The sequence below is a fragment of the Microtus pennsylvanicus genome, chromosome 13 (assembly GCF_037038515.1).
Source record: "Microtus pennsylvanicus isolate mMicPen1 chromosome 13, mMicPen1.hap1, whole genome shotgun sequence".
Taxonomy (NCBI): Eukaryota; Metazoa; Chordata; class Mammalia; order Rodentia; family Cricetidae; genus Microtus; species Microtus pennsylvanicus.
This window is the reverse complement of record NC_134591.1, coordinates 26147871-26166686: the sequence shown is the minus strand read 5'-3', so window position 1 is coordinate 26166686 and position 18816 is coordinate 26147871. Positions and strand designations below refer to the sequence as shown.

Below are 18816 nucleotides of genomic sequence, written 5' to 3'. Positions count from 1 at the left end.
AGCTTGGGGCAGCCTCCTAATCTTATCTGACTTAACTATGAAAGGCCTTTCAGCTGAGACGCTCAGTGCAGGTTAGGCGTAGCTAAGGCCGGGTTCATGGTTCAGAATGCTTTTAAGGATTAATGTTCATATCTTAAAAATAAGCAACAAATCATTAGCTTAAAGCTTTCAACATCATAAAAATCGAGTTTTGTTCAAATGGGATTCAAAAAAGGATCTTCCAATTAGTTGTATTAAAGACGGGATGGAGCCAGATAAAGCCAAGCAAAGGAGACAATGTTCCTATGTGTTCTGCTGAGTTTGCACACTGGAGGACTAAATCCCAAAGTGCTTCCTATGACACAGGCTTTCCTGAGGTCAGAGGTGATGGGATAGGGCTGTAATAAAACCCTGATCAGACTCTTGAACAGGCCAGCTATGGCAGGTACACATAGTGGCTCTGTGAGATAAAATAAGCCAAATGGAAGCTGGCAGTGGTGCACACCTTTAATCAAAGCACCTGCAAGGCACAGGCAGGCGGATCTCTGTGAGTTCGCGGCCAGCCTGGTCTACAGAGCAAGTGCCAGGACAGGCTCCAAAGCTTTACGAGAAACCCTGCCTCAAAAAAACAAAAAACAAAAAAAACAAAAAAAAAAACAAAACAAAACAAAACAGAAAGAAGGAAAAGAAAAAGGAATAAAGCTGGGTGGTGGTGGCACACGCCTTTAATCCCAGCACTTGGGAAGCAGAGGCAGGCAGATCTCTGGGAGTTCAAAGCCAGTCTGGTCTACAAGAGTTAGTTCCAGGACAGGCTCCAAAGCTACAGAGAAACCCTGTCTCAAAGTAAAAAAAAAAAAGAAATAAGCCAAATGGGCCCTTTGCTGTGTTACAGTAAGAGAGCTACTCACTCTAGACCTACACTTCCTCTAGAATGTTCTGAGCTTCCCCTGGACATGCGTCTGTCTCTTTTCCACACAGCAAACCATCCCAAATCTTGATTTCGTCTGCCTGACTTCAAGGACTGGAGGTAAAAGCATCCTTTCCACCTAGGATCAAGAGCGCGTGTGCCCTCAATAATGAATGGAGACACAGGCTTTATCTCTAGCTGCCCCTCACCATAAAGGAGTTGCTGCTGCTGTTGCTGTTGTCTCTAGACAACAGATACCATGAGCCTGTGCTGGCCTTGGTCTGCAGGACATGGCATAAAGTGATACTTGGGGCTATGTATGAAAGCCTTTGGTGCGATCCAAGCTTTATTTAATTCCCACTTCCATCCTACAGCAGTGAGAGCTGGAGACAAAAGCCTGCCTGCCCTGCTAAGGAGACAGCTGCCACCCCTCACCTTCTGGGTCTGTTCCTTCCACGGCTCTTTCTGTAGCAGCAGTAGCATGCTACTGGGAAGGGAAGTGAGAACCTCCTGCATGGCCACTCTATGCATCGGACTCCTGCCAAGCAAGGCTGTTGCTGGCCCACTAGCGCCATTCTCCCAATGCCATGGCAACCAACTGGCACTGAGGCCAAGGAGAAGTGGGGCCTCATGGTCTGCCCACACCATCACCGCAGCTGCAAATATCAGCAGCAAGAAGTCCAAAGCCTGTTAAGGAAACAGAAGTAACGTGAGCTCATGTTCTATTCGGAGTGATACAGGTTCACGAACACAGCCTCCACCGTGATGCAAGGCCGTCTTCCCCTTCTCTCACCACTGCCCCAGAAGAGGAACTACCCTCAACAGCAAACTCAGCTCCACGCTGACTGCAGAGCCTCACTGTGCTTCGGAAGGTTCCTTGACTTTCCCATCTGCAAGGTGGATCATTCCTCCAGCACTTCAGGAGAAATATAATTTATTCTTAATCATATCAAGATCTAAATACATCACCATTTCTGGTGTTTTAAAGAGCTAAATAAACTTAAGAAAGATATTTATTATATGGACAAAACTGATTTTTAAGAATATGAAACATTCGATGTTATTTTTAAACAATAAAAAGTTTATCTTTAGGCATTTAAAAAAAATCTGTCTGGAATCTATCCGCCTTCAGACTACATTAGATACTTGTAAAAAACTTAGACATGGTAATGGGGACACTTCCAAGATGCTGAATTACTCTGATTTCAATTATACTTTAACCAGCTAATTTGCATGCTAAGTATTTTGAGATTTTTGTAAGATAACAGAAAGTTAATAAAAGCTCAGGAAGTAAGAAAGAGACTGCATTAGCTGAAAAAGTTTTTTTAAAAGTATTTTTCAGTCTCTCAAGATCCAAACTGATGAATTAAAATTTTAATAAATTCAGGTGTCACATGCCTCTAATCCCAGCACTCAGGAGGGAGAGGCAGATGGATTTTTGTAAATTTTGAGGCCAGCCTGGTCTAAATAGTGAATTCCAGGAAAGCCAGGGCTACACAGAGAAATCGTGTCTCAAAAAAACATGCAAAAAATTAATAACTTCAAAAAGACACACAACTCTTTAGACAAATGGTACAGGATTTCAAAGAACATATCAGGCTATTTAAATTATTCTCAACCAAGAAGAATGCCTCCAAGGAAAATTAAGAAGAAAAAGTAGGGAAAGAGCTATGTTTGTCTTATTGGGTGTTTTTACAACTACCCATTACAAGAGGCCTTTTCTTTGGGGGTATCATAGGTCATGTTGAAGATGTGATGAAATCCTACTCCACATGCTGCATGCAGGTGTTGGCACACACTTCAGGAATCTCTTCATCCTAGGTATTTTCAGTCACATGTGTGCAGAGAAGAGGTCTGAGCTTGGCATTCCCCCACAAACTGTATGAGAACCCTCTTTCTAACTAGAGGTCTTCTGAATCAAAGAACATGTTTTGTTAAAAGTATTTCTTGCCAGAGTGGGGTGGAGGGGGGCACCCCTTTAATCCTAGCACTCAGGACACAGAGGCAGACAGATCCCTGAGTTTGAGGCCAGCCTGGTCTACGGAGTGAGTTCTGGAACGGCCAAAAAAATCTCAAAAGACAGTCCTGAGAATCTCCAGAAACATGGCAAGAGTCATTGCTTCCTTGTGACATTTCCAGTGTTTCTCCTAACAAACAGAAGAAAAGCTGTGAGAATGTGCTTGATATTGGGTCTTGGGTGACCCCAAAGACTTCCAGCCTGAGTCCCCAATAGTCCTACCCTATTGGAAGGTAGGAGACCCTGTGGAGAGTGTGTTCTATATTGAGTCTTGGGTGACCACAGAGGCCCTGGCTTCCAGGTTGAGCAGGAGACCCCATGGAGGTGGTAACTAGTGGGAGATCTTTGTGTGTGGGGGGGGGATGACCTGAAAGAACTATGGGTCTGAGATCCGGGTCAACAATACTCTCCTTCCATGATGTGTCACTTCACAGGTTCAAAGCTATGGGATCTGTGGATCCTGTGCGAGAACCCCAAAGTGTGAACCAAATGAATGTTTTCACTTTGTGAGCTGATGACCTCACGTATTTGTTATAGCAGTGAAGACAGCCACTGAGTCTTTTTTGAGAAAGAAAATATAAATTTTACATTTTAAGGTAAGTCTGCTGCTTCTCTATGTACCTCATGGAGAGCCACACTCTGGTCAGACGCTGGTTGGTACCCAAGGTTTCTCATGTAACCCATCAGCTCCAGGAGCCACTCCAGTCTCTTCAACACGCCTGAAACACATCAGCAGTAACCATCATCACTGTAAGATGCAGTGCTAGAGATGTCACTGCCCCTGGCATTCAGGAGAAATCTGGACTGCAATAGGCAGTAACACTGCATCGTGGTACTTAGCTGTTTTACAGTCTTCCTCTGCTCTCCTGTTCTCAATACAGCAGAGTAATAGAAGCCTGTCCCAAAGACATAAAAAGAGAAACACCAGCCAGCCACGATAGGGAAACTGGAGAAGAAATGTCAGTATAGACGTTGATAAATGATCTGTTTTGTTTTTAAATGAGGGTTTCCAGCACAGGAAAAACTACTTAGGGAGGTCCTAAGGACTTAGTGAGAGGAAAGGAGAACTACTTTTGCAAGTAGGCTCATTGGAACCAAAAGCAACATCAGACAGACCCAGTTTATTCTAAGTATTTTTATCAATGTGAATGGGCCTGCCAGGAAAGCCTGATGATCTGAGCTTGATCTGTGGAATCTACAATCAAAAAAAAGACCCACATACCCAGAGTTGTCCTCTAACCTCCACACATATACCATAGTGCACACGTGCAAACACACACACACACACACACACGCGCGTGCATGCAAATAATACATAAAATATATTTACTTAAATTAAAAAAGGTCATGTTTTTAGTACTTAGACACTAAGGCAAATAAGCCAACTGCACAATCGCAATGTATCAACTGACCTAATAAACATCCAGCCAAGGTCAGAGATGCCAAGAGCAAGTTCCATTGTCAGGAGGCTCTTACAGTCCAATGTCTAAAATGCTCTGTAAGTAAAACATGCCCGGCATGGCAGTGCACACCTTTAATCCTAACACTTAGATCTCTTTGAGTAAAAAAAAAAAAAGAAAGAAAGAACGAACGAAAGAAAGAAAGAAAGAAAGAAAGAAAGAAAGAAAGAAAGAAAGAAAGAAAACAAGCAAGCCTGGGAAGTCTTTTCACATAGACTACTTAATTTTGCTTGTTTCCCTTTATGACTCTTAATTAAATAGACCCCCCCCCAAACAAAAAACATTTTCTATCATCAGGCAGAATCAATTCCCATCTGTGTATTCAGAAAAGTAACGTAAAATTGAGAGAAGCAACGTTAGTGTTTGTGTTCATGAGGGTCTAGAGCAGTGGTTCTCGGCCTTCCTAATGATGTGACCCTTGAATACAGTTCCTCATGTTGTGCTGACCCCAACAATAAAACTATTTTCACTGCTACTTCACAACTGTAATTATGCTACTGTTATGAATTGTAATATAAATATCTGATATGTAGGATATATCATATGTGACCCCTGTGAAAGGGGTACTTGACCCTCAAAAGGGTTGCAACCCTGGTTGAGGACCTGGTCTAGAGGAACACAAACAATATGAAAATCTTCAAAAGAATTCATTCCTATATCCAAGAAATAGATGGTGTGAGTCACAACTTATCATCCAGTGAAGACACCATTCATCTGGGGGAAGGCCAAACCGCCTTCAGCAAACAAACTAGTTTTTCTGTTCCACAGTATCTTTACTGATCATTTGGGAATTTCACATCACGAACCCTGAGCACACAAGTTAGCTTTTAAGTTGAGGAGACGAATGCAGCGGAAGAGAGACAGCAGGCCACTCACCTGTGTTGGCATGGCTCACAATGCGTGCCTGGTAAAGGCAGTGCAGAATCATCCAGGCCAGAGTCTGTTTCTCATGGTGCCGCATGGCAGCCGTGATCAGATCCATTAGACTCATCAAGGGGAGTCGGCCTTGAGAGACCAAGTACAATTTGACAAAGGCAGCCTTTTCTATGTTGTCCTGGAGAGGGGGTGGGGGGACGACAATTGTTCAGTTATTTGTAAGTCAGCAGAACCTCAAGGCAGAGGCAGTCAGGAACCGTAAGCTCGATGTTATTTTCTATCCATTGTCTATTGCAGAGCCTAGCTGCCTGCGCATGCAGGAGAGAGCTGCGATGCCATATTTTTGTTTTTTCATGAAAACCATGATTGTGTTTAGAGGTGGGCAAGTAAGCATACACAATAATAATATAACACATGCTATCCTTACCATGTTCCAAATACCAATTTAAACACTTAATATGTATTTAGTGCAGCAGTTTTAAAAATATGACACAGAATTCTGAAGGTTTTTTTTTTTTTTTTTTGAGACAGGGTTTCTTTGTGTAATAGCCCTAGCTGTCATGGAACTAGCTCTTGCAGACCAGGCTGGCCTCGAACTCACAGAGATCCACCTGCCTCGGCCTCCCATGTGTTGGGATTAAAGGCATGTGCCACCACCACCCAGTTGCCCATTTCATTTTTAATACTGCTTATTTTTTAAATTCATTTATGAGGTACATGAGACGTAGATCAGAGGCTAAAGGCATCTGCTATTCTTCCAGACACCATTACAAGTCCCAGCACTCACACGGTGGTTTACAACCACCTATAACTCCAGTCCTAAGGGATCTGACACTCTTCTGGCTTCTATGGGCACCAGGCACACACATGATACACAGATTATAGACACAGATAAAACACCTCTCTATATAAAATAAATAAATTGAGATTGCAGTTACACTTATGTAAACAATAAAAAACCAACCAGGAAGACATGCATAAAGATTCCACTATGTTCCCCACCTAGTGTCATAGCTGGATCAAGGAGAAACACTGGTAAGGCCGAGTTGAGAGCTGAAACAGTTCTATATGGGGCACTAATTCCTTGAAGGAATGATGACAAACTCTGGCTATTTTAACTGCCTACTAGATAGACTATTTTATTAAAAACTTAAAGAAATGAGCCCATCACACCAAGAAAAATACTTCATAGTATTTATGCTAATAGTTAAATCTTCTAATAAAAATTAAATTTTCAGGAAAAAACTTGCCTATTTCTTTGAGTCTGAGAACTTCCCTGTATCTAGAGTGCTTTTCTGATACGATTTCTGAGGATCATAACAAATATGATGTTTTCATATCATATAATAAAACATACCAACATTTAGAAGACCTTCAAAACTTGATGAATCACCATTTTCCAAATGACCAGTGTATGGTGTCAGAAAATCACACATCTATCAGAGAGCTGACATTCAAAACAAACCAATGGATTTTAATGTCAGAGTAGGCAAACTTCTTTGGCATGGTTCTGAAGAACTACAAGCTATTTCAAAGAGACTACCAGCTGTTGACTTCTGGTGCATCCAGGAAGAATGTGGTGATAAGTAACTGCTGAAATCTTGCTTTGAGCTGGTACTGTTCCAAGAACTTATCATGGGCCAGGTCATCCAACTCTCAGGACAACCCTAAGAGGTAGGTGCGATTGTACCCATTTCACAGACAGGGAGATTAAGAGGTTAGGTAACTTAACCCAGACCACACTGCTCATAAGATGCAGAACTGGATTTCACTCAACAGAGTGAGACTCTAGACTCATTCTTAACACTTCCCTGAACAGCTTCTCTCTGTTTAAAATAAGCAAATCTCCAAAACGCTGAGAGCCAAACACTCTGTAATAGTGGTTCTTAATCTTAGAATGCTCCAGAACTGCCTGGTTGGGAGACTATTCAAATATAGACTGCTGGGTCCTACGGTCTCGAGTGGATCTTGAGAATCCCCATTTCTAGTCAGCACCAGGCCCGGAGACACCATGCTCAAAACCACTGCTGTGTCATGCAGCTATTGAAGCAGCTAACGGAACAAGCAAACCTGACAAGGACAAGATAGCTACCAGCAACCGGGATGAGGGGCGCATGGCACTATATGGTATGAACGGTTATATTCAAATAAGTATGCCATTTGGAGTGTATTTGTGCCAAAGGATTTGGTACTTACTTAGAACTCCAACTTCACAAAACATTTTGTATTTATTTTGCTATGTGAGTGGGTCTGGGGCTACTTGTTTTACAAATGACTACTTTTTTGCATTATAAAAGGACAGTATCTAGTACCAAAAAAAAAAAGTGAGACTTATTTGTTGATGCCTTCAACATACCAAGTTCATTGGTCAGAATATTCCCATTTTTTTGTGGTTATTATCTTGAAGACATTGTTCTATTCTCATTTTTGCCAAAAGATAATACAAAATATTCTTGACAAAGTCTAAGAAATTGTGTTAAAAAGTTATTCATTTATCTATCCATCTAGACAGTATGCATTAAACACAGATCACAACACCAGGCTGGCTACCAGACTTGACAAGTGATCGAGAAAGTCAGCTCCCTAAAATTATCCAGCAACAAGTTGGATGAAAAACTATATTCGGCCAAAAGGATATTGTAAACAACTCTTCAAGGGGAATTTCTGCCTCAATAATGAAAATGTGTAGATGGGCATTGTTACCTGGGTGATCTGGGAAAGCTGGTTGGCACCGTCATCCGTCATCTCCGAGAGGCACTTTGCGACACTGATGTACAGTTCGAGGTCACTTCTCTGACAAAGACAAATCTCAAACACGTCAAAATACAGTGGAAGATAAGAATATCACTTCAATTAATATTCTGAAGATTATTAGATTTTTTTATCCCCAGTAACAGTTGCCAATGAGATTCTAATGTTACCAGACCAAAACATATAGACAGTCTTTTCACAATTGAAAAATGTCTTCGCCATTGTTCTGGGTGTTCGCTTGGCTGTACTTTTTCTCCCTATCAGAATTCCATTATTCTAAGCAGATTTTACCCTGGTGGTGAAACTTTAGTGGGGAGGTCTGCAGTGGTATGGGAAGAGCCGACATGAAGCCCTATGAGAGACAGCGATAACTAAGTGATACGTAAATGATAATAAAGTGATGATTTATGACAGATATGACAAATAAGGCACTGTCACCAAGGTGCACTGGCTAGGGATTTCTGGACTTACTCATCTTCGTCAGGCATCCGGTACAGCATTGGTTAACTCACCTCTAAGCTTGCTCAAAACTTTGTTTCTAAATACTCAACCTCAATTTAGATCTTGGAAGCAAACACACTCCTAGTGAAGAATGTGGTTATTTCTTGCTAGTCTTCCCACCCATATTCTTAAAACATTCCCCAGCCTGCTTGCCAAAATGACTTTCAAGAAGCCCAAGCATAAACTGTCAGGAATGTAAATATTTTTGTTCTTTACCCGAATCCTATTTGGCAGAAGGTCAAAAATTCTCCCAGTAGCATCACAGAGCAGACTCCAGAGGTGGTGGGACGGGCTGGGCAGTTTCATGGCCTGGCTCAGACCCTGTAAGGCACTCAGGCACAACTCAGGATGACTAGGTGGGGAAGCTGCTTTAAAAACCACCACCATCAGGTTCTCAACAAAACTCTGGATCTGTTCATCAGAGACATGTTTTACCCACAGAGGCAACGATACCAGGAGGTATTTCTTGATATTCATCTGGAAGGGAAACAGAAGAAGTCAGACATAAACATGTCAGTCTGACTGTGTGGTGCTCCAAGTCTCATCACTGAGTTGGAGAGAAGACAGATTAAAAGCTGTGGGTTACTTCTTTCTCCCTTATTTTCCCCATGGGTTCACAGTTCAAAGGGTCACCGACACTTGTAACTATAGCAACTCTAGCTGTTTCACTTACTTCTGATCCAGGGTGTCTCATGTACATGTAGGACCTGTCAATCCACTCAACTGAATCGCTGAAACCCTTTCAGAGACGGGGACAAAATGCTACTTCGGAAAGTATGTCACAGTTGCTACTCTGATCTTTTCTGACTGTTTTGGGTTTTCTGTCTGTGGTGCTTGTGTATGTGTTGCACATATATGTGGGTGTGCATGTGTACAGGGCTGTGTGCTGCAGGGCTTGAGGAAGCTAGCAGTCAACTGCAGGTGTCCTCCTCAATCACACTCCATCTGAATTTTTCAGACAGGGTTTCTCACTGAACATAGAGCTTACCAATTGGATAGGCTGGCCGGCCAGTGTGCTTCTTGGATCCTGTCTCCACTTTCCCAGCACTAGTGTTTTACGTACACAATATACCTGACTTAAATTTACATGGATGCTGGAGAGCTGGAGATCCAAACTTCGGTCGTTTGCTCACACAGCAAACATCTGACCAACTGACCTGTTTCACCAGTTTCTCCAATTCACTTTTAAAACCACGTTCTCTAGCAAGAGAAGCTGTCAATCCATTCAACTATCCTGCTTAACTGAAACCTCAGATCTTTCAGAGATGGGAATTGAATGCTACTTCTGAAAGTAAGTCATAGCTGCTCTTCAGGTTTTTCTGTTATTTCTGTGATTTTCATGCACTATATGTATACATGTGTGTAGGTACACATGCAACTGTGTGGATGTACACCCACTGAGTATGCAGGCTTGACTAAAACATCTCAGAGTGCATGAGAGGCAAGATGAGGCAGGACTAATTATTAGCTGTTACACAGCACCTAAACATTCTTAGAAACAAAGTTTGATAGTAATGGACAAGTATAGAAGAAGTAGGCTAGGAAAAAAGACAATGCAATCCTTCCAAGAGGTCCATTAAGGTGGCATGAGTTTTCTAAAGAGCACATCTTCAAGACTATTACAGCTCAGATCATGTTTACAATGATTAACATACACCCACAACCCAAAGCAGATGCCAAGAGCTGAGTAGGTCTAAATCAGAAATGGAAGGCCTACAGGAATTAGAGAAAATTCTAAGAATAGGCTGCTAGACACTTGGTTAAACAGGAAGAAAGAGTTCAGGGTAGAAAGCTTTGGAATCAGCCATACACTGGCTTCCCACGTATTACCCTCTGCAAATTTTACTCAAAATACATCTTAGTTTATCAGTCTATAAAGTGGAAATAATAATCTTTCCAGACCCAAAGTTTCAAAATATAATTTTACGCTAACAAATTTCTAAAATTTATGTGCAGTGTAAATGTACAGGGTAGCTGCATATATTAGCTCCTTGCAATTGTGACAGCATGCACAAGATCTACGTAAGTTCAAGCCAGACCAAATCCCAGCATGGAGAGAAGAGGGGAGCTGGGAAGAAAGCCCTGTTCTAGCCTAGGGGCTACTGATAATCATCAGCTTCTAAAAAGAGAGTTAGTTTTCTCTGGGAATGTGACTCCTGTAGGTATACTCTACTCCAGTGGAAGGTCACACTCTCAAGAGTATCTGAGCAGCATAAATTGGTCTCAGTGAACTTAAAGAGGAAAAGGATATAGAGTGTGTCAGCAGGGAAGGAGGTAGATATGGAAGGAGCTGGATCACAGCACACTGTACAACATCCTCAAAGAACTAATGAAATAATGTAAGAGAAAAGAGGGACAAGACTAGGGTCTGAGGAGATGCCCCAGCTGGTAAAGTGTGCGCTGTGCACGCACTTCCAATCTCTAGCACCCATGTGAGAAGGCATGTACTTTGCCTGTAATCCCAGGGCTGGGGAAGCAAAGAAAATAGGATTTCTGAGGCTTGCTGATCAGCCCGTTTAGTCAAATCACTGAGTTTCAGGTCCACTAAGAGACCCTGTCTCAAGAAATAAGAGGAGGAAGGAATTAAGGAAGGTGGGCAACACTGACTTTTGACCTCCACCCCCTGTACTCCACATACCCCATGCACCTGAACACACATAAATATGTATACACATATACACACAGACAAAATTATAGACAGTACTGAGAGTAGAGACTGACTAAAACTCGGCCCAGTGTTGTACTGAGTGAATTGTGACTCACGGAGATGACTAGAAACAAATGTACTAAGACTCATCAAAGTTCACCACTAAACTAGACACTTGGGGATATATAAATTACAACTCAAGAAGGTTAACTTTTAAAATGAGCTGCCAGAGACGTGAGACATTAAAGCTGATGTCTATAATATGGATTGAGTCCTAGCAAGTATCAGGAACACAGCAAGTGGTCAGCAAGCGACAGCTAGGTGGAAACACTGGAGAGGACAAGTGAGAGTCGTGGTGCTAGCGAGAGAGAAGAGCGCAGACTTCATGAGAAATAAGAAAGATCAAACACAAAAGCAATGTAGAACCAGGACTAAAGCCCAGATATGGAGGATGTAAGAGAATCTTGTACTACTTGAAATAAACTACAGCCAGATTATAGATAGGCCATGTACTGATAATCAAGTTAGATCTTTAGGAAATTCTCATGGAATATCTTTTTTCCCTGCAGCAGATAGACTCAAAATTCCTCGTCATTATATATCTGTGAACACTTACTCTATTCTTATGTACCTGTGGCTAACGTCTGGAACATGCTCTCAGACTTTCACAAATACAAAATGGAAGGGTCACTTCTACCTTGAATCCTCAAGCAGAGATGTTCATTCCTCCAACTCCCTCCCCAGTGTCCCTCTTTGGATGCGGAGCCAGATCCTACCAGGCTTTCAAGATTCCCCATAGTTGTACCCTACTCTAAGAAAGGGAGGAAGAGATGCAGAGAAGAGGCATTCAGTAAAGATGGATTTGTCTCTCTCTCCATACCCAGTGAGATATCCACACTATATTATTAAGCAAACTTGGTTCCAAAAGGAATGTTAGTATCTGTGACCATCCTCTTCAGTAACAAGAAGCAGTTAAAACAAATGGGAAGGGGAGGATTAGAGCCACGTCGTCTTCTAGGCTACTGGCCAGCTAGACCAAGTATTCCTAAACTTGTTTCTACTCCTGACTCAGAGAGCGCACTCCAGGTGAGTGTGGCCATCTCCGAGAAGACTGGTCCCTGGCTATGCTCAGCACCTGGCACTACTACATACGCTCAGTCCATGGATCAGTGGTGGCATCACCCACAAGCCCAGCAGTGCAGCTGCGCTCTGCGATGACGGTGTCTGAGTCACAGCGATCTCAAGGCATAGCTGCTGGATCTCCTCACCTGAAAGACAAGAAAGGAAAATCATTTCTGTAATATAGTGCTCGGCTCCCTGATTCAGAGTTAGGATTCAATGTCTGAATCAAGCCATCTACTTGGGCCACTTCTGCATATGACAGAATTCTTTCATCCAAGAGGTTTGAGAATTTTTGAGGAGGCAAAGAATGGTCCAGTGGAATCACAGTCCTAACTCTTGGGACTGCCAATGGCCTTAAACTACCTGGGGAAATTTCTCTGATAGCATCCAGAGAAATCTGGACACTCAAATACTATTTAAAAATATGCGAAAATGCTAGCTACAAATCTCCTAGTGCCGCCTCCGCCTCCTTCTCCAGAATGTGTTCAGCACACAGGGAAATTTCTATCTGGTATACCAGTTAATTTTTTTGCCAACCTCACACAAACTAGAGTTCCACGACAAGAGCCCTCAACTGAGAAACTGCCTCTATCAAGCTGGCCTGTAGGTAAGTCTGTGAGGGATTTTCTTGATTAATGATTTACGTGGGAGGGTCCAGCTAACTGTGGGCAGTGTCACTCCTGGACAGCTACCCTGGGTGCTATACGAATGAAAGCTGAGTAAGCCATGAGGGAAAAGTCAATAAGTAGTAGTGTTCCTGTGGGCCTCACTTCTGTTCTAGACTCCAGGTTGCTACCTTTAGTTCCCTCAGTAATATATATAGATAGACAGACAGACAGACAGATACATACACACACACATACATACACACACACATACATACATACACACACATACATACATACATACATACATTCATACATACAATATTGCCCCAAACTTTCTGGAGTCCGGATATCACACAGTGAGCTAATGGATTTGTAGGTACACAGATGGACTCTGTTTAAGTGTTATTGCTTTTATGCCCTGGTTCTTTTCTTTTAGAGTAAGAATGTATTTAATTTGTGTTTAGTATTACAGAAACAGTTAAGAGACTGAATATTTTTTAAAGACTTTGAACTTTTAAAGTGTTTAAAACTTTTTAAAGGCTTAAAATCTTTTTTAAAGATTTATAAAGGTAGACTATGTTTTATATTATGATATTAACATGCGATCTTAGGGATAAACAAGAAAGTAAAGATAATGGCTTGACATACTTGTGTAAGTAAACAAAAGACCTATAGTTTGGGTTGTTTTTTTGTTTGTTTGTTTTGTTTTGTCTTGTCAGCTCAACTCAAACTCCATCTAACAAGAAGGAGTATCTGAGGAATATGGGCATGTTCTGTGGGCATGTCAGTGGGACGGTTTCTTGACTGATGATTGATATAGGAAGGCTCATTCTCCTGCGCACAGTGCCACCTGGGTAAGCGGTCTTGGGTTGTATAAGAAAGCAAGCCCGTAAGCAGCATTTTCCATAGCTTTCTGTTTCCGTCCCTGCCTTCAGGTTCCTGCCTTGGCTTTCATGCTGAATTTCTGGCCTACAGAACTAACTATAAGATAATAAAAATGTTGATAATTTTGCTTCACCAGCAATAGAAACCTAACAAGGCATCCGACATGGTGCTTCACTGAAACCTAGGGCTCAGTAAGTGCAGTCTGATTCCTATCAAACTAAGTTTGCATTACATGCCCAGCAATAAATACAACTCACAGAAGAGCTATCTGGCTATTTTGTTTGTTCACTATTGTTATTGTGTTTGGTGTGTGTGTGTACATGTGTATATTGGTGTGCATATGGAGGCCAGAGATTAGCACCAAGTATTTTCCTCAATCCCTCTCCACCATATTTATTTATTTTCTAGTTTCCTTGAAAGACAAGGCCTCTCCCTAAGCTCACAGCTTCGTGATTTGGTTAGGCTGGCTGGTCAGCAAGTATCTTCCTATGACCTTCCTATCTCTGCCTTCCCAGCACTGGGATTGTAGGCACTGTCGCTGTACTTTGTTGACGCGCTCGTTTTATTTATTTATTTACCCATCTATCTATCTACCTATTTATTTATTTTTATGTAGGTGTGAGGGATCTTAGTTCCTCATGCTTGCATAGTAAACATTATACTGACTAGGTTATCTCCCTTGTTCCTCAAGAGTTGTTTTTGAGGACCACATCTTTAGACCTCTTCCTCCCACCCTCACCTATTACTCAGTGAAAGTAACTTGATTATTGCACATAAGATATCAACCCACAATATACAATAAATATACTAGTCAACTGTGACACAAAATCTGCTTTTTAAATTCAGGTCAATCCTAAGGGCAAAACTTGAAAACCTAAAAAGTTGATATTTACCGAAGTTTAGCCTCATAAGTGGAGAGAGGAGTGCAGCCAAGTTTGCAGGAGGATACTGGTAGCTCTCCCCCACAGTTGCTATGGGTTTCATCACTACTTTGAGAAGGGAGGGAGGCACAGCTTCAGGACCTACAACAGAAAAGAAAAGAAATAGGAAAATACCTGGGTAGCTGTGCTAGAATGGAAATCATTAACTGTTTATTTTCTTTCAGAACCCATATTTAGTTATAATCAACTATTCAATGCTATAGTCTCAATCCAACTCCTTTCAGTATCAACTTTGTTCCCCTGTTCGCCTTCATTGTCTCTAATCTTCTCTTGTTTGGTTAGACATGCCCCACATCTTTACTATCTTCTACACTTCCATGTCTCTTTATCCAGTTTTTTTTTTTTAAAAAAAGAACAACCTATCCTTCATTATTGTCTCATTGCTCTTGGTATGGTATTCAGTATACTAACAGTGGTAAAGACAAGGCTTGCCCACTCAACACCTTGGAGGAGTTATGGAATATCTCCACCCATTATGGCCATGAAGCACCACACCTATCCCTTAAAAACAAAACTTCTTCAGTTCCTAAGCCATAGTACCTGCTCTAGAGGGGAGCACCCAGGGAGAAATAGCTACTGCATATGTTAACCAGCTACCTCTAACTTTAATGTTGGTCTTTATGTTAGGAGATGCTACAGTAGTAACAGGGAGATTTAAAAAAAAAAGGCAGAAACAGCCATTAAAATGGGCAGGTAAAAGTGATGCTAGAAAGAACCATAGAAAAATGAAGAAATATAGAAAAGGTATACATACAGAAAAATGTAGGCAACAAGGAGAAACAGTATGGCAGAATTAGCAGCAAAAGGAAAATCAGCAGCAGCAGAAAGAGAAGTCAGAGGAAAACCAGAAACTACATCACCAAAAATTAACAGATCAGCAGAGCTAAGAAGGGTGCAGAAGTGAGAGAGCTGATACGCGTGAAAAGCTGAAAACAGAGAACCACAAGAAAAGGGAAAAGCACAGGCAAATTTACTAGACCACAAACGCAGGCAGAGTCAGTAATTGGTTAGAGAAGCCCAGAAAGGAGAAGCTTAGAGTGGGGGAGAAGCAGGGAAAGACCAGCAAAAGGAAATGAAATCAGCAAGCAGAGAGAAAGAAAGCAGAAGTGAGGGAGCATCTGTAAGACAAAATCAGTTATAGAAAGGAGAAACTGTGGGAAAAGGAGAAGCAGAGGTGGTGTGGGTTTTCCCAAAAGGGAAAAACTGATCTTGCTAATGGGGTAGCAAAGGGACTGCAGAGCTACATCACAGCACAGAAAGGAGAAGCTGTGCGAAAGGAGAAGCAGGAGCCCAGGAGGGAAAAACCGACCTCGTGACCAGTAGCAACGATGGCAGAGCTACATCACAGCACAGAAAGGAGAAGCTGTGAGAAAGGAGAAACAGGGAACCAGGAGGGAAAAACCAACCTCGTGACCAGTAGCAACGATGGCAGAGCTACATCACAGCACAGAAAGGAGAAGCTGTGAGAAAGGAGAAGCAGGAGCCCAGGAGGGAAAAACCGACCTCGTGACCAGTAGCAACGATGGCAGAGCTAGATTACAGCACAGAAAGGAGAAGCTGTGGGAAAGGAGAAGCAGGGAACCAGGAGGGAAAAACCGACCTCGTGAAAGGGTTTAGCAAGGGTAGAGACAGAGCTACATTACGGTAAAGGATGGGGAAGTTGAGGAGAAAGGAGAAGTAGGGATTCAGGAGGGAAAATTCGAACATGTGGCTAGTGGCAAGGGTGGCAGAGTTAGATCACAGCACAAAAAGAAGAAGCTGTGGGGAAAGGAGAAGCATAGGTGGTATGGGAACCCAGGAGGGAAAAACTGATCTTGTGAAAGGGATAGCAAGGGTAAAGTGAGAGTTACATCACAACACAGAAAGGAGAAGCTGGGGGAAAAGAGAACCAAGAAACCATAAGAGAAAAACGAGTCTTGTGAAAGGGTTTAGCAAGGGTAGAGGCAGAGGTACATTACTGTACAGGATGGAGAAGCTGGGGAGAAAGGAGAAGCAGAGGGCCAGGAGAAAAAGAATACAAATCACAGACATTGAGAAAATGGAAGAATTGGAGGTAGGGGTCAAAAGAGGAAAACCAAAGGCTGAGTGAGAGCAGCACAGTTCTGGAGGCTGGGAAGTTCAAGAGAGTGGTGCCAGCACCTGGTGAAGACCACTATGCCACACAATAACATGGTGGAGGGCAACACGTGACTGGACAGCAAGCTTGCCGAGGCATCTCGATTGTATAACAAAGTCACCATCTCAGCATCTTAGGGATGATTGTCATTCATTCCCCAAAGGTACCACATCAAAATTGTGTTAACAAATGACTTTGGGTTTTCAGTTTGCAAAACATAAAACCTGGTAGGCACACCTAAGCCAGCACATTTGGACGTGTCAAAGAAAAGCTGTAAAGTTGTGTGCCAATGTATAAGCAACAAGAGAAAATGTGTATTTTAATTGACTAGGCTACAGTTCAAAACTTGTGCTGACAGAATATCATCTATGAAGTCAACAGAAAAACCTAGGAAATGGGAGAAATTGCAAATCATAACTGGGCCACTATCCAGAATACAAGAGGTACCTTCCAGCAACTTCGTAATTCAAAGATAACCAAATTTTGTCTAATGGGTAAAGAACTTGAAGACAATTCTAAGAAACACAAATGGCCAAAAAGAACTTAATTTTTAAAAATTATTTAAAACAATTTAAAAATCTAAATATGCTTTGTTCATACTTTTCCTGTCCCTCAAATTCATTAGGTCCTCTCCTCCTCCCTATCCACACAACTTCCAGTTATTTCTCAAAAAATAAATCAAGAAAACAAAACACACAACAACCCCCCCTAAAACCTAGAAGACAGAATACAACATCATCCCAAAAGAACAAAACAAACAAACAAATACACCAAATTGTATCCAAATAAAAGCACACACACACAAACTGTAGAGTTCATTATTTTTGGTCAACTACTCTTGAACATAAGATCTGCCTTGGAGTGGTAGATACCCCCAGTGTAACTCCACTGGAGAAAACTGATATTCCCTCTCCCAGCAGCTACAGACGACAGTTCCATTGTTAACCTTTACTCTAGTGACTAGGTTTATATGCACTCATTCATTTTATTCTTTTTAAATTAAATGTATTCATTTCTTTTACATTCTTACTGTAGTTTCCCCTCTCTTTTCTTCCCATTCCCTCCCCTCCCCTTCCCTCTGTCCCCCACTCACTGCTCAGGAAGGGACAGGCCTCCCATGGGTGTCAAGAAAGCATGGCATAGTAAGTTGATGCAGGACTAAGATCCTCCAAAATCACCATATTAAAGCTGGGCAAGGCAACACAGCATGAGGAATAGGTTCCCAAAAGCCAAGCAAAGTGCCAGGGACAAGGCCTGCTACCATTCCTAAGAGTCCCACAAGTAGACCAAGCTACAAAACTGTCACATATATGCAGAGGGCCTAGGCTCCTTGTGCAGGCTCCCTAGCTGGTGGGCCAGAGTCTGTGAGCTCCCATGAGCCAAGGTCAGATGTCTTTGTGGGTTCCCCTGTGATGGCCTTGACCCACCCCCCATCTTGTGCAATCCTCCCTCCCTCTCTTCAACAGGATTCCTGCAGCTCAGCCCAGTGCTTGACTGTAGGTTTCTGCATCTGTTTCCATCAGATATTAAATGAAAGCTTTATGATGACAATTGGAGTAGTCAATAATCTGATTATAGGAGATGGCCAGTTCAGGGAACCTATCCACTACTGCTAAGAGTCTTAGCTGGGGTCATACTTGTAGATTTGTGGGAGTTTCCCTTGTACCAGGTTTCTACCTAACCCGAAAATGTCCCCCATACTGAGACATCTTTTTTAGTACTATCCCCTTCCACCCTAACCCCTCATGTTCCCATCCCCACCCACCCCCAATCTACCCAGATCCCTTCTATTTCCCTTTTGAGGAAAATCCATGCATCCCCCTATGGGCCCTCCTTGTTATCTAACCTCTCTGGGGCTGTGAACTGTAGCATGGTTATCTATTTATATAACAAAATAAAATATAATGAGATAAAACAAAAACTATCACATCCAAGTTGAGCAAGGCAGATCAACAGAAGGAAAAGAGTCTGAGAGAAGGCAAAAGAATCAGAGACCCACTCATTCC

The 18816-nt window shown here is 42.1% G+C and overlaps 1 protein-coding gene across 1 annotated transcript in view; it reads right to left on the bottom strand.

Annotated features, from left to right (window-relative positions):
- The window catches only part of Focad (focadhesin), a 289636-nt gene that overhangs the window by 2839 nt on the left and 267981 nt on the right, over positions 1-18816 (bottom strand). The window contains exons 36-42 of the mRNA XM_075946771.1: positions 14647-14775; positions 12291-12406; positions 8708-8968; positions 7943-8032; positions 5240-5417; positions 3525-3622; positions 1322-1573 (exon numbers count right to left, since the gene is read on the bottom strand). Of these exons, the coding sequence (XP_075802886.1) occupies positions 1322-1573; positions 3525-3622; positions 5240-5417; positions 7943-8032; positions 8708-8968; positions 12291-12406; positions 14647-14775 (1124 nt within the window). The remainder of the gene's footprint in view (positions 1-1321; positions 1574-3524; positions 3623-5239; positions 5418-7942; positions 8033-8707; positions 8969-12290; positions 12407-14646; positions 14776-18816) is intronic.